Here is a 15131-nt window from a genome sequence, read left to right on the forward strand (position 1 = left end):
GATTTATAATACTTTCAAACGTGGTTCAAGGGATCACTTTTCAAAATCATCTCTGCTCTAAAATTAGGATTTTTAGAAACAGCCATTTAAATTTTTGTTGTAGAAATAAAGAGGGTTTCTGTCTTTATAGAAGATTGGAATTCAATTTTAATTATATGTCAAGTAACTATACTCAATTATTAAAGTAGCAACAGCTTAACTAGTTTGACCTTATGATAATAATTTTATTGTTCGTATCTACTCTATATGACAATGACAATAAAAATATTCCTATAGAATAGTTAAGGTCCAAAACATATCATGTTTCAAGTTTGAGGGTAAAGTTATCCTGAGTAAATAGTCTGTAACAGGTGGAAGTTTTGAGTAAAAATAATAAAAGAACAATTTAATAATTTATTTTACTTTAAGTTCCTTGAGGTTAGAGTGTTTGTCTCATTAATTTCTGTCTCTATCACAGAATTTTATAATTGTTGTTTGTTTGTTTATCTATTATTATTCAATATACAGGCTTTCCCCATACAAAATGTCTCACTTTGTCTTCATTTTTTCCCACCCACTTTAAGGCATCTTGATTTTCACACTCTTGCTAAGGATTGTCTAGAATGTTCCTGGTAGCTGGTGTTCAGAACTGTTTGAGCCAAAGTCTTCCCTGTGGCCTACTTTCTTTCTGACTTAGGAGGCAAATAGATGCATGTACATTTTCTCATTTTAAACATTTTGAATTTAGAAGATTCATGGTTTGTGGTTTTTTAAAAATAAACTTTTTAAATTCTAAAAATTACATTCTTTTTATAAGGTTTGGAAAAGGTGGACAACTGTGACATAAAAATAACCACACACAATTTTATATCCAGGGAAACTATTGTCAATATTTTGGTCTACTTCTTTTACCCTCCCCTCCTGCCTCCCCAGCCAGTGTCATATGATACATAAAGTTTTAGATTCTGCATTCTTCCATTTTCACAAACCCATCATGTGGATGTATTGTATATAATTCACACATTTTATAAACCTTTCTCCTTCTTGCTTTTTCAGATTTTGTTAAATTATGCAGTTTTCTGGAGGAAAATTTTTCTTTCCTTTATTCTAGTTGTCAATTAAAAAAAATTCTCATTAAAGCTGGTAAAAGTGCTATTAGTGTTATACCTGTATTTCATTAATTTGTCAATTTACTTATTCAGTTAATAAACACATTTTGAGAACCAATCGCGTGCCAAGCAGAATTTAAGGACACTCAGAAAGTTTACTTCTGCTGTAAGAGACAGGTAAGAAACCAGTAATTACGATACAGTATGATGAGTGCTGTGATAGAGGAAGACATAGGATCCTATGAGAGCTAAGACGAGAGGCATCTGTCTCAGTTTGAGGTCTGGAGGAGGGTGGACAACTTAGCAATCTTAGCAAAGGAGGTGAAACTTAAGCTGGGTCTTAGAGACTCATGATAATAAGGTAGTTAAAAAGTGAGGGTGAGCAGGAAGATGTTGTAGGTAAAGGGAACAGTACCTGCAAAGGCACTGAGGCACCAGATACCATGTCAACTTTAGGAAGCTTTAATATTGATATTAAAAAGGACTTCAGTATATGGTGCATGGGAGGGAGCGGCAAGAGAGGAAGCTGAATAAGTGGGCAGCTGTAATTTCATGAAGGTCCTTGAATGTCATCCTCTAGGCTGGAGGTGCAAACATGAGCGAGACAGAGTCCTTGAGGAACATGTTTGGAGCTCTAATTTTCATTTGTACATCAGCAGTTCTCAAATTAATAGCTCTAGCCCAGACCTCACCTTTGAGGTCCAGATCTGTGTATCCAGCTGACTAGTTGGCCTCTGTAAGTCTGCCTAGAACATAAGCTCCAGGCGAGCAAGTATTTAACTGCTTTTGTTTGTAGCTGTGTCTGCATTGCCTATAGCAGTGTCTGGCAAGAGTTTTTCGAATGGTTAGATAAATGAATGATCTTTACTGTGTCTCTCAGAGGCATCTCAGATTCTGCCCAAATCAAATTCGTGGTCATTTGCCTCTAACCTGCCCTTCTTCCAGTCTTCGCTGTTTCAATGATTGGCACCATCTATTTAGCTTCACAAGCCAGGATCCTGGGTGTATCTTTGACATATCCCTCTTTCTCACCTTCTACATCCATTTTATCACCAAGACTTGTTGAATTTGTGACATGTTTCCTCATGTGTCCGTTTCTGTCCATCTCCACGTCTTTAGTCCAAGCTGTTATCCTTTCTCTCCTAGTCCCGTACAACAGTAGTAAACTCTCACCATCTGCTCTTGTCCCTTTTCACTCTATTCTCTGTGCTGCTGTTGGAGTTAAACAAACAAATCCCCAGAATCTGATTGTGATAGACCGATTTGAAACAAGTTACTTCTAGGATAAAGAACAAAATTCTTAACATCGTCTACACATCCCTGTCTAAACTTATAGCCATATCTCATGCCACTTTTTTGGACTTTCTCTGCTGTAGTCACACTGGCTTTTTAAATTCTTTTATGGACCATGCTTTTTCCTGCCTCTATTATAGTGTGTAATTAGTAGCCTTTAATACGTATAAAAAGTAATGTCCGTTGTTAGAGAAATGAATGTATCAATACTTTTTTAAAGATTTTATTTTTCCTTTTTATCCCCAAAGCCCCCCGGTACATAGTTGTGTATTTTCAGTTGTGAGTCCTTCTAGTTGTGACATGTGGGATGCCTCCTCAGCATGGCCTGATGAGCGGTGCCATGTCCACGCCCAGGATCTGAACTGGCGAAACCCTGGGCCACCGAAGCGGAGCGCGTGAACTTAACCACTCGGCCACGGGGCCGGCCCTTGTATCAATACTTTTGAGTAGATATTTATAACCCTAGAAGGGTAATGTTCTGTGTAGCATTCTTTTATTGAAAAGTAAACTGTCTATGAATTATTGAAAAATTATCTCAAGCATTTTCAGTTACAATTTGTTCCTCTTTCAGATTATATCACACATCTCAATTTTCCCTCAAGACAATTACAAAACAAACACTTATGAGCTACATTTACTCTTATTTTAAAGTAAGAAGACATTTTCTGTTGTAAATTTCAGCCATTCTGTTTTTAAAACATGCTGCAGCGTTGAGATAGAAAGGAAATGTCGGAAATGCCTTAATTTTTTTCTTATGTTTTATTTTTTATTTTTCCTTCTTCTCCCTAAAGCCCCCCAGTACATTGTTGTATATTTTAGTTGTGGGTCCTTCTAGTTGCGGTATGTGAGATGCTGCCGCAGCATGGCTTGATGAACGATGCTAGGTCTGCGTCCAGCATCCGAACCTGCGAAACCCTGGGCTGACAAAGCGGAGCATGTGAACTTAACCACTCGGCTATGGGGCCAGCCCCGGAAATGCCTTAATTTAAAAAATAAAACACTTAGGCTTAAATGAAAGCAGTTACTTAATCAGTGTAAGTGGAAGCCTTTATTCTGAAGATAGTCATTTTTTATAAGACTTCAAGTCACCTTCTCTAATTACAAATAAAACGAATCTTGGGTAGTCTCACAGGCACAAAACTGAGCTGTGTCACTAAGTTAATGTGGTGTTCTTAATTGCGAATACCTGGGGTGGGATTGTTGTTTGTTTTTTTTATGATAATTTTTATCATTTTATATTTGGTATTAAATGTTTTTTGTAATTAACATATTTATAGAATATATTATATTCTGTTTTGTAAAATGAGAAATTGGTTTGCTCATTTCTGGTTCAAATTGTATTTAATTACTTAAGTAACTTTAGCAGGTATTACATCATGTAATATGAACTCATTAATTATTTTTCTTTAATGTTTTTCTTTAAGTCAGTACAAAAGATTAAACTCTACAGAAGAATGCAAACAAGTGATGGCTTTTTCTTTAGAATTTGAATATGGAAGCCACAGGAACAGATGAAGTTGACAAGCTAAAAACAAAATTTATATCTGCTTGGAACAACATGAAATATAGTAAGTATCATGATTCAAAAATTGTATAAATTCAAAGAAATATTTGAAGACATATCTCATCTCCCTTACTAAGTCACTGACAATTGCTTGAGGTTCTCTTTGAATGAAATATTTCTGTAAGGAATGCAGGTAATATCTTCTGAAGAAAGAGCCCAATATCATCATAAACATTGCCGAGAAACTCAGGTGTACTATGTGGTCCTTTTTTTTGCTTTCAACAATCCAAAACAGATAGAATTTATTAAGGTGTTGATAATACCTCAGTTTTTCAGACTCAATTTCAGACAACCTCATGTATAAACCAGGAAGCAAGCAAAACAGACCCTGAACGCACAAAGCTGGCAGTATAAAGTTCATGCACCCATACCTATGACTCTCCTAGGAGTACCGTCAGACCCTTGTTTTTAACCTAGTTGCTCTTGGTTTGCAAATAGATCCAATAAGGATCATATGGTGCTTTGAAGCCCGCTTCAGTCTAGAAACAAATTGGAGATGAAGTCTTCAAAGATGGTGAAATACTCAGCAGAACCACTTTCAACAGGAAGAAGTTCATATCCATAAAAAAAGAATGATAAAATTTAGTAAAACCGCTTGATAATGTAAATTCAGATGAAACACGATTGGCTCCTAGTTTACTGGAAGTCATGCCCCCTCTCTATTTAGACAGTTATAACTTGATAATAACATGACATTACATTTTGAAAATTATGCACATTGATTTTTTAAAAAATTGAGATATAATTCCTGTACTATAAAATCTACCCTTTTCTTCTAAACTAATGTTACCGCAATTTAAAAAGGAATAATATTAAAAAAAATCCACCCTTTTAAAATGTAGGATTTAGTGGTTTTTAGTATATTTACAGGCTTGTACAACTATCATCACTATCTAATTCCAGAACATTTTTATCACCCCAAAAAGTAACCCTGTGCCCATTAGCAGCTACTCTGTATTCCTCCTCGATTCTCTCCAGTCCCTGGGAACCACCCGTCTGCTGTCTGTCTCTGTGGGTTTGCCTGTTATGGAAATTTTGTGTAAATGGAATCATGCAACTCATCGCCTTTTGTGTCGGGCTCCTTTCACTTAGCATAGTGTTTTCAGAGTTTAACCGTGCTGCAGCATGTAACAGTATTTCACTCCCTTGTGTGGCTGAATAATATTCCATTATGTGGGGCTACCACATTTTCTTTACCCTTTCATCAGTTGTTGGGCATTTGGATTGTTTCCACTTTTTGGCTAATATGAATAGTGCTGCTGTGAACATTGTGTACAAGTTTTTGTGTGCACGTATGTTTTCATTTTTCTTGGGCATATACCTAGGAGTAGAATTGCTGGAACATATGTTAACTCTAAGTTTAACTTTTTTAGGAACTGCCAGACTGTTTGCCAAAGTGGCTGCACCATTTTACATTCCCACCAGCAATGTTGTGAAGGTTTTAATTTCTCCTCATCCTCACCAGTACTTGTTATTGTCTATCTCTTTTTTTGGTGAGGAAGATTGGCCCTGAGCTAACGTCTGTTGCCAATCCTCCTTTTTTTGCTTGAGGAAGCTTGTCCCTCAGCTAACAACTGTGCCAGTCTTCCTCTATTTCGTATGTGGGATGCAGCCACAGCATGACTTGATGAGCTGTATTCAGGTCCCTGCCCAGGATGTGAACACATGAACCCTGGGCCGCTGAAGCGGAGCCTGCAAACTTAACCACTACTTCACCAAGCCGGCCCTTGTACATCTTTTTTATTAGAACCATTCTAGTGGGTGTGAAGTATCTCACTGTGAGTTTGATTCTCATTTCCTTGATGAATAATGCTGTTAAGCATCTTTTCATGTAATTATTGGCCGTTTGTATAAATTGTTTGGAGAAATGTCTGTTCAGATCCTTTGTACATTTTTAATTGGGTTGTCTTTTTATTGTAAGGGTTCTTTATGTATTCCAGAGACAAATCCCTTAGCAAATATATGATTTGCAAATATTTTCTCCCATTGTTGGGTTGTCTTTTTACTTTCTTGGTGGTGTCCGTTGAAGCACAAAACTTTTACATTTTGTTGAAGTCCAGTTTACCTATTTTTTCTTTGGTTACTTGTGCCTTTGATGTCATATTTAAGAAACTTGCCTAAATCAAGATCATGAAGCTTTATATCTGTTTCTTTTTAAGAGTTTTATTGTTTTAGCTCTTATACTTAGGTCTTTGATCCATTTTAAGTTAACTTTTACATATGCTGTGAGGTAGGTGTCCAGCTGCATTCCTTGTATGTGGCTGTCTAGTTGTCTGGCACCATTCATTGAAAAGAGTATCCCTTCTCCATTGAGTGGTCTTGACATACTTGTCTAAAGTGTATTGGCCATAGATATAAGGGTTTATTTCTAGACTGTCAGTTCTAATCTGTTTAGCTGTATGTCTGTCCTTACTTAGGCCAGTACCACACTCTCGTAGTTACTTTAGCTTTTTGTAAAATTTGAAATTGTGGTGTGATTCCTCCAACTTTGCTCTTCTTTTCCAAGATTGTTTTGGTTATTCTGGAGCCCTTGCATTTCCGTATGAGTTTTTTATCATCTTGTCAATTTCTGCAAGAAATTGGGCAGTGATTTTCTGCAGATTTTATTGAATCCGTAGATGGTTGCAGAGTCCGCCATCTTCACAGAGTATTGCCATATTGTCTTCCAGCCCACGGACATGGGGTGCGCTCCCATTGATTTAGGTCTTTCATTTCTTTCAATCATGTTTTGTAGTTTTCTTGTACAGGTGTCGCACTTCTTTTGTTAAAGTTATTCCTAAGTATTTATTATTTTTGATGCTATTTTAAAATGAATTGTTTTTTATTTTCATTTTAGATTGTTTTTTGCTAGTATATAGAAATACGTTGATTTTTGTAATTTGATCATGTATCTTGTAAACTTGATGTTCTCCTTTATTAGCTCTGTTCTTGAGGATTCCTTAGGATTTTCTGTATGTAAGAGCATGTCATCTGCAAATAGAGATTTATGTTCTTTTTAAGCCATTTCATCTGATGAATAGGTTATATGATAAAGATTTCATTTGTAAGGTCTGAAAATTGTCATACAAGTACTCAATAACACATTTGAGCAGTATCCTAGGAATTGTTATTTAGCCTATTATTTACATATGTGTAGCTTTCCTCATCTAGATATTTAAGTGGGCAGAGTAAAATTAAGGTGGTTTCTACTATCTGAAGAACAGATTATTCAGGGTTACTAAGCGGCTGAAATAGCTTTAAGTTATGGAGTAGTATTTTAGTTTGATTTTTATTGTGCAGATTGTTCTAAAATGTTTTATGTGTTTTCCTTAGAGTTTTTGTACTATGGGCAGTGTAGGAAGGACTTTTTTTTTTGTGGTGAACACTTTTTCTTTTTCCCTTTTTATTTATTGAGGTCACATTGGTTTATAACATTATGTAAATTTCAGGTATATGTCATTACATTTCGATTTCTGTGTGGATTACGTCATGTTCACACCCAAAGACTGATCACCGTCTATCGCCACACACGTGCCTACTCACTCCTTTCGCCCTCCTCCCTCTCGCCTTGCCTCTGGTAACCACCAATCCAATCTCTGTCTCTATGTGTTTGTTTGTTGTTGTCGTCGTCTATTTATGACGTCTATTATGTAAGATCATATGGTATTTGACTTTCTCCCTCTGACTTATTTCGCCTAGCATAATACCCTCAAGGTCCATCCATGTTGTTGCAAATGGCAAGATTTCATCATTTCTTATGGCTGAGTAGCATTCCATTGTGTACATACACCACATCTTCTTTATCCATTTGTCGCTTGATGGGCACCTAGGTTGCTTCCAAGTCTTGGCTATTGTGAATAATGCTGCAATGAACATAGGGGTGCGTGTATCTTTACGCATTCGTGTTTTCATGTTCTTTGGATAAATACCCAGCAGTGGAATAGCTGGGTCGTATGGTAGTTCTATTCTTAATTTTCTGAGGAAACTTCATGCTGTTTTCCATAGTAGCTGCACCAGTTTGCACTCCCACCAGCAGTGTATGAAGGTTCCCTTCTCTACACATCCTCTCCAACACTTATTGTTTCCTGTCTTGTTAATTATAGCCATTTTGATGGGAGCGAGGTGATATCTCATTGTAGTTTTGATTTGCATTTCCCTGATAATCAATGATGTTGAACATCTTTTCATGTGCCTGTTGGCTGTCTGTATATGTTCTTTGGAAAAATGTCCGTTCAGATCTTTTACCCATTTTTTATTTGGGTTGTTAGTTTTTTTGTTGTTGAGATGTCTGAGTTCTTTATATATTTTGGATATTAACGCCTTATGACATATATGGATTGCACATATCTTCTCCCAGTTGTTAGGTTGTCTTTTCGTTTTGTTGATAGTTTCCTTTGCTGTGCAGAAGCTTTTTATTTTGGTGTAGTCCCATTTGTTTATTTTTTCTCATTTCCTTTGCCTGGTCAGACATGGTACTTGAAAATGTGCTGCTAAAGCTGCAAAACAGAACAAAATCATCCCATTTGCAATAACATGGATGGACCTTGAGGGAATTATGTTAAGTGAAATAAGCCAGCTAGAGAAGGATAATCTGTGTATGACTCCACTCATATGAGGAATTTAAAAATGTGGGCTAAGAGAACAGTTTAGTGGATACTAGGGGAAAGGTGGGGTGGGGGTGGGCACAAAGGATGAAGTGGTGCACCTACAACACGAATGACAAACATTAATGTACAACTGAAATTTCACAAGATTGTAACCTATCATTAACTCAATTAAAAAAAAATAAAAAAAAAGAAAATGTGCTGCTAAGACTGCTATCAAAGAGTAGACTGCCTTTGGTTTCTTCTAGAAGTTTTATGGTTTCAGGTCTCGCATTCAAGTCTTTAATCCATTTCAGTTAATTTTTGTGCATGGTGTAAGATAATGGTCTATGTTCATTCTTTTGCATGTTGCTGTCCAGTTTTCCCAACACATTTATTGAAGAGACTTTCATTTCCCTGTTGTATGTTCTTGGCTCCCATGTCAAAAACTAGCTGTCTGTAGATGTGCAGGTTTATTTCTGGGCTTTCACTTCTGTTCCATTGATCTGTGTGTCTGTTTTTGTACCAGTACCATGCTGTTTTGTTTACTATAGGTTTGTAGTATATTCTGAAATCAGGGAGTATGATACCTCCAGCTTTGTTCTTTTTTCTCAGAATTCCTTTGGCTAGTCGGGGTCTTTTGTTGTTCCATATAAATTTTAAGATTCTCTGTTCTATTTTTGTGAAAAATGTCAATCGAACTTTGATAGAAATTGCATGGAATCTGTAGATTGCTGTAGGAAGTGTGGGCATTTTAACTATGTTAATTCTTCCAATCCAAGAGCACAGAATATCTTTCTATTTCTTTGTGTCTTTTTCATTTTCTTTCAACAGTGTTTTATAGTTTTCAGTGTACAGGTTTTTCACCTCTTTGTTTAAATTTATTCCTAGGTATTTTATTCTTTTTGTTGCAATTATAAATGGGATTGTATTCTTAATTTCTCTTTCTGCTACTCTGTTGTTAGGGTATAGAAACACAACTGATTTTTGTATGTTGATTTTGTATCTGGCAACTTACTGTATTCACTTATTATTTCTAAAAGGTTTTTATGAATTCTTTAGGATTTTCTATATATAAAATCATGTCATCTGAAAATAGTGACAGTTTCACTTCTTCCTTTCTAATTTAGATCTCTTCTGTTTCTTTTTCATGCCTGATTGCTCTGTCTGTGACTTCCAATGCTATGTTAAATAAGAGTGGCAAAACTGGACAGCCTTGTCTGCTTCCTGTTCTTAGAGGGATAGTTGAGTATGATATTAGCTGTGGGTTTGTCATGTATGCCCTTTATTATGAGATGCTCTTCTTCTGTACTCATTTTATTCAGAGTTTTATCATAAATGGATGCTGTGTCTTGTTAGATGCTTCCTCTGCATCTGCTGAGATGATCATGTGGTTTTTATTCTTCATTTTGTTGATGTGGTGCATCATGTTGATTGATTTGCAGATGTTGAGCCATCCCTGGGTGTATGTATGATCCTTTTAATGTATTATTGTTTTCGATTTGCTAGCATTTTGTTGAGGATTTTGCATTGATGTTCATCAGTGGCCTGTAATTTTCTTTTTTTGCGCAGTCCTTGTCTTATTTTTCTATCAGGATAATGTTGGCCTCATAGAGTGAGTTAGGAAGCTTCCCTTTCTCTTCAATTTTTGGAAGTTTGAGAAGGATAGGTGTTGAGTCTTCTTTGAATGTTTGGTAGAATTCACCAGGGAAGCCAGGAAGGACTAACGTTGATTGAGCACCCACTAGTATGTTGTAGATATTGTATATACCTTCTCATTTAAATCTCATATCTTTCTGAGATAGATATCTTTCTGAGACTTAAATCTCATATCTTTCTGAGATATTCTTTTTTTGCAAATTAGAAAACTGAGATTAAGTGACATATTCAAGGTCACATATCTAGGTAAGTCTTGAAACTGGTATTCAAACCCAGCCTCTCTTTCTCTCTAGTCTTGCTGTTCTCTTAATACAGTGAATGTAATTTAAGATGATTTTTTATCAATGTCATTATTATGTTATGATGAAGATGGAACTAGAAATTGCATAGCACTTAAGATTTAAAAGACACTGAATCTTACTTTCTTGAAAAAGTGTTTCATTTTTCCTTTCTTTTTTTTCTCCTTTATTTACATGGCTTTATGAGATATATAAACTTGAGTACCTTTTTAAAATATTAGTGAGTAAACCATCCTTCTTTGGGTCTTTCTGATCCTTTAGTGATTCATTGTCACTTCTGTTATTTCCATGCTTTTTGCCTTGTTTGCATCTTTCTTTTTAATAGTATTTTATTTATTTATTTATTTGGTGAGGAAGATTGGCCCTGAGCTAACATCTGTTGCCAGTCTTCCTCTTTTTGCTTAAGACGGATTATCACTGAGCTGACATCTGTGCCAGCCGTCCTCTGTTTTGTATCTGGGACGCTGCCACAGCATGGCTTGATGAATGGTGTCTAGGTCTGTGTATAGGATCCAAACCAGCAAACCCCGGGCTGCTGAAGCAGAGCGCACTGACTTAACCACTACATCACCGGGCTGGCCCCCTTGTTTGCGTGTTTTAACAACCTTGTTTGTGATTTTCAAATTGTTGACTTAATGGACTATAGATTTTTTGGTAGCATTCTCTTTATGGTAGCTGGTCTCCAAAGATGGTCCAATCACATCTTGTGTTGTCTCTTTTCTTATTGAATCTGGGCTGGCCTGTACCTCACATTAACCAATAGAATGAGTTGAAATGAGGCTTATCAATACTAACCCCAGCCATGAAGAGGCAACTTCTGCTTGCTCTGTTTTGGAGCTCTGAACTGTCGTGTAACTAGTTTAGGTACTGCGCAGGAGAACTCGCATGGAGAGGCCACATGAAGAAGAAAGGAGAGAAGAGGGCAGCCAACTCAGGGTCTCAGTGAGCCTCTCCATGTGATTTCCACTACCTTACAGACTCCAAGCAAGACCAGCAGGAGAGCTGTCCGCTGAGCCGAGCCAAACCACACAACTGTCAGATAGAAGAAGAAAAGTATTACGTTTTGGAGTGGAATAGATAACTGAGACACTGTCTTAGTTCATCTCTTAAAATTCTTTTTCTTTTGTTAATTGAGGGAAAATTAGCATAAAGTGAAATGAACAGATCTTAAGTGTGCAGTTTTCAGTGTGTGACACATGTATACACTTGTGAAACTAATGATCTAATCAATGTATAGAAAATTTCCCTCCCCCTGGAAACTTCCCTCAAGCTTCCTTCTGGTCAGTGCTCACCCCTCATGCACAGTCACTGTCCTCTGTCAATTTATTGACTAGCTTGTTTGCCAAATTTACTTGCTTTTCTTATTTAGTGTTATTTACATAGTTTTCATTTAGAAATCATAACATTTAATTTGTCTCTCTCCCACCTCCATGCCACTATGGTCAGAGATTTAGAGGTGGAAAGGCGGGGGCAAGTGAAGAACAGAATAAAAATATATTCTTGAGTATGAAGAATTCTGATGAATATATATTTTTTAATATGTATAAGAACTTATTCATAATAATACTTCACATTCATGACTCTTTCCTATGCCCCAGGCTCTGTAATCCCATGCTTCTGTGGGTTTTGTATCCTTCATTTTTCCCTCTCTGTGCAGCATAGGGTCCTGGTTCAGCATCAGCAAGCTGGGGGCAGAGATAGTTGTACATTTCTTATAGTGCTTTTATAAGATAAAATGAAAACTGGTCAACTAAAACTAAATAATTAAAAACTAAATAATTAAAAGAAAAAAAACCATTCTGTGGATTAGTCAGTTGACATATTGGTCTGATTCAGCTTTGACATGCCTGTGGAAAAAGAGAGAAAAATGACCGGACCTTGTGAATCCTCTTACATACCTAGCTTCATGGAGGCGTAAAGGAAGTCAGCCTGTTATGAGGGGTTAGGCCTGCCAGGATCTGCATAGGAGACAGAAGACTGAGAGACTAAGCACCCCATGAATGGTGGTTCAACTTTAAAGCACTATACGTCTGTGCTCGTGCAAAATGTGGGCCCTTGCAGTGCCTCAGGCTCTGACCAGTCAGATTCACAGCTTTTCTTGTGGAAGAACCAGTGACTGGTAAGGGGTAGGCAGGGAGTAAAGCAGAGGGGGAAAGAGAAAAGTTCCTTCTTAAAGGTGCTTTCTCTTTTTATGTGTGTGGGGAAGATTGGCCCTGAGCTAACATCTGTGCTTATCTTCCTCTTTTTGTATGTGGGATGCTGCCACAGCATGGCTTGATGAGCAGTGTGTAGGTCTGTTCCAGGCATCTGAACCCGTGAACCCCTGGCTGCTAGAATGGAGCGTGTGAAGTTAACCACTACTCCACCAGACTGGCCCCTTGTTTCTTTAATTTTACTTTTTGGAAGATTTTATTTTTCCTTTTTCTCCCCAAAATCCCCTCGTACATAGTTGTATGTTTTTAGTTGTGGGTCCTTCTAGTTGTGGCATGTGGGATGCTGCCTCAGCATAGCCTGATGAGCAGTGCCATGTCCGCACCCAGGATCTGAACCGGTGAAACCCTGGGCCGCCAAAGCCGAGCGCACGAACTTAACCGCTCGTCCATGGGGCCAGCCCCCTCCTTGTTTCTTTTTATTTGAAGTTCTTAGGATTTGCTTTGGAAATACTGCCTTTTGTAGGGAAGAGGTTGTTACTGTTTGGGGATTAATGTTGGTCTAGTGTGATACTAATAATGTTTCTAAAGGAGAATGTCTCTGAGGTGCCTGGTTCCATGCCCTAGGTAAGTACTAATTTCCCATTGGAGTTCAGAGATGAGAGTCCAAGCCAGATGGGAAAAGGACAAAATGGCTTGAAAGTGTGTGTTTGAGAAGGAGGAGGAGGATTTAGCTGGGCTGATACTGGGGAGGACGTTTTTGTCATGGGCTGGTAAGAGCCAACAGCAAAGCCCACTTTGAGTATAGGTGAAAGGTAGTGAAAAAGATGACTGGAAAGGTAATTTCTATCATATTGTGGAAAGTCTGTAGTATCACTGTTAAGTTGATAATAAATCTGTTAAGTAATTAGTCATTGAGGATGGTTTTTGAGCAGAAGAGTTCCCTAACCAAAGCTGAGCCACAGGAAGATTAATTGGGCAGTGACGAGACGTGTGCCAGAGTGGGACAACTGAGGGCAGAGGGACCATTGTGAGCACTGTAGTGGCCCAGGTGAAGCTTCGTGAGAGTCTGATGAGTGCATTTGACTTTCCATGCTTTCTTTTTCACTACCAAATTCAGATACTTGCATCATCTTTGTCATAAATAGACATTTTTATTTATTTGTTCTTTATATTTATTTGTATTAGAGTATTTTAGGAAACTATCGTTAAAATCACTCATTTTAGATTTTGTAACAACTCTGTTAAATATAACTGGCAGATAGTCTACTTAAGACTAGACTGAAATCTATCGACTCCCAATTTCAGATGCTTTCTATTTATATGCTCCTGCATTTTAGGAGCTGCTTTTAAGCCTGCATTAGCAGTCAGGAATTTCATATACTTGGAAATGTTCAGGGATGTAAGCGGCAAGTCTTTTCCCAGGAAATTGAGAGCCATTATTGGCATCATAAAAAGCCAAAAGGTTACTACCTTTTAGATATAGACAGTTTAGTAGGAAGAAAAGTGGTAGAATTAGAGTTTGCAACTAAAGTTGGGGATTTGGGATTGAGAAATGGAAAACTGAGATGAAGATGTCTGAAAGCTTCATATGCCCCTCTCAGAGATCCTCACTGGGCTGAAATGATGGGGTTCTAACAGAGTTCCCTGGGAGACTTCAGAGATCCACTTTGATCATAAGCACTTTTCCTTAAATTACTTTGTTGAAATTTTCAAATACTTTAAACCTTTTAATAAGCTAAAATGGAAGGAAATACAAGAAGATGGTGGGGGCCAGCCCAGTGGTGCAGCGGTTAAGTGTGCATGTCCCGCTTCTCTGCATCCTGTGGTTTGCTGGTTCGGATCCCAGATGCAGACATGGCACCACTTGGCAAAAGCCATGCTGTGGTAGGCATCCCACATATAAAGTAGAGGAAGATGGGCACGGGTGTTAGCTCAGGGCCAGTCTTCCTCAGCAAAAAGAGGAGGATTGGCGGCAGATGTTTGCTCAGGGCTAATCTTCCTCAGGAAAAAAAAAAAAGAAAAAAAGAAGATGGTAGCACTTGTTGCCTTTGGGAAAAAGAGGTGGGTGTCCATAAGAACATACCATAACAACAGTGTGACCTGTTTGAAAGCAAATTAAAATTTTCTCTCATATCCTTTAAGTGGATAGAATGTGGTTAAAATACTGAAGTTTATTTTAAAGTAGCATAAGTGGCCTGTATTTTCAGTTCATTGTCCAAATATTTTGCTACTCTTACAAAAAATGCACATCCATATTTGAGAATTGATGATTTGAAATTAAAAGAAAATACTGCTAGACTTTTAGTTTGAAATCTTTTAATTGCAAAACTATTTTTATCTTTTCTTGTTTAGGTTGGGTGTTGAAAACAAAGACATATTTTAGTAGAAATTCCCCTGTATTACTGCTTGGAAAATGTTACCATTTTAAATATGAAGGTAAGTGCTAACTTTGTAATCTATTTAAAAGTTTTTGTAGAAATTCATTGTGTAACTGTTTTCGTTATCTTATTTCC

General features: G+C 37.3%; 1 protein-coding gene across 35 annotated transcripts in view; it reads left to right on the forward strand.

The window, feature by feature from the left end:
* Nucleotides 1–15131, forward strand: part of ATG4C (autophagy related 4C cysteine peptidase) — a 155855-nt gene that overhangs the window by 19399 nt on the left and 121325 nt on the right. For 12 of the 35 annotated variants that reach the window (XM_070486431.1, XM_070486415.1, XM_044748913.2 and 9 more), the window contains exons 2-3: nt 3806–3949; nt 14971–15054. The exons of 4 other annotated variants lie outside the window; for them this stretch is intronic. In XM_070486431.1, the coding sequence (XP_070342532.1) occupies nt 3874–3949; nt 14971–15054 (160 nt within the window). In that variant the 5' untranslated portion in view covers nt 3806–3873. Of the gene's footprint in view, nt 1–1181; nt 1266–2952; nt 3032–3172; nt 3416–3805; nt 3950–14970; nt 15055–15131 lie in introns of those variants that run through there. 19 more of the 35 variants (XM_070486411.1, XM_070486413.1, XM_070486423.1 and 16 more) reach the window with 5 other exon arrangements.

Source organism: Equus asinus, chromosome 16 (assembly GCF_041296235.1).
Source record: "Equus asinus isolate D_3611 breed Donkey chromosome 16, EquAss-T2T_v2, whole genome shotgun sequence".
In the NCBI taxonomy this organism is placed as follows: Eukaryota; Metazoa; Chordata; class Mammalia; order Perissodactyla; family Equidae; genus Equus; species Equus asinus.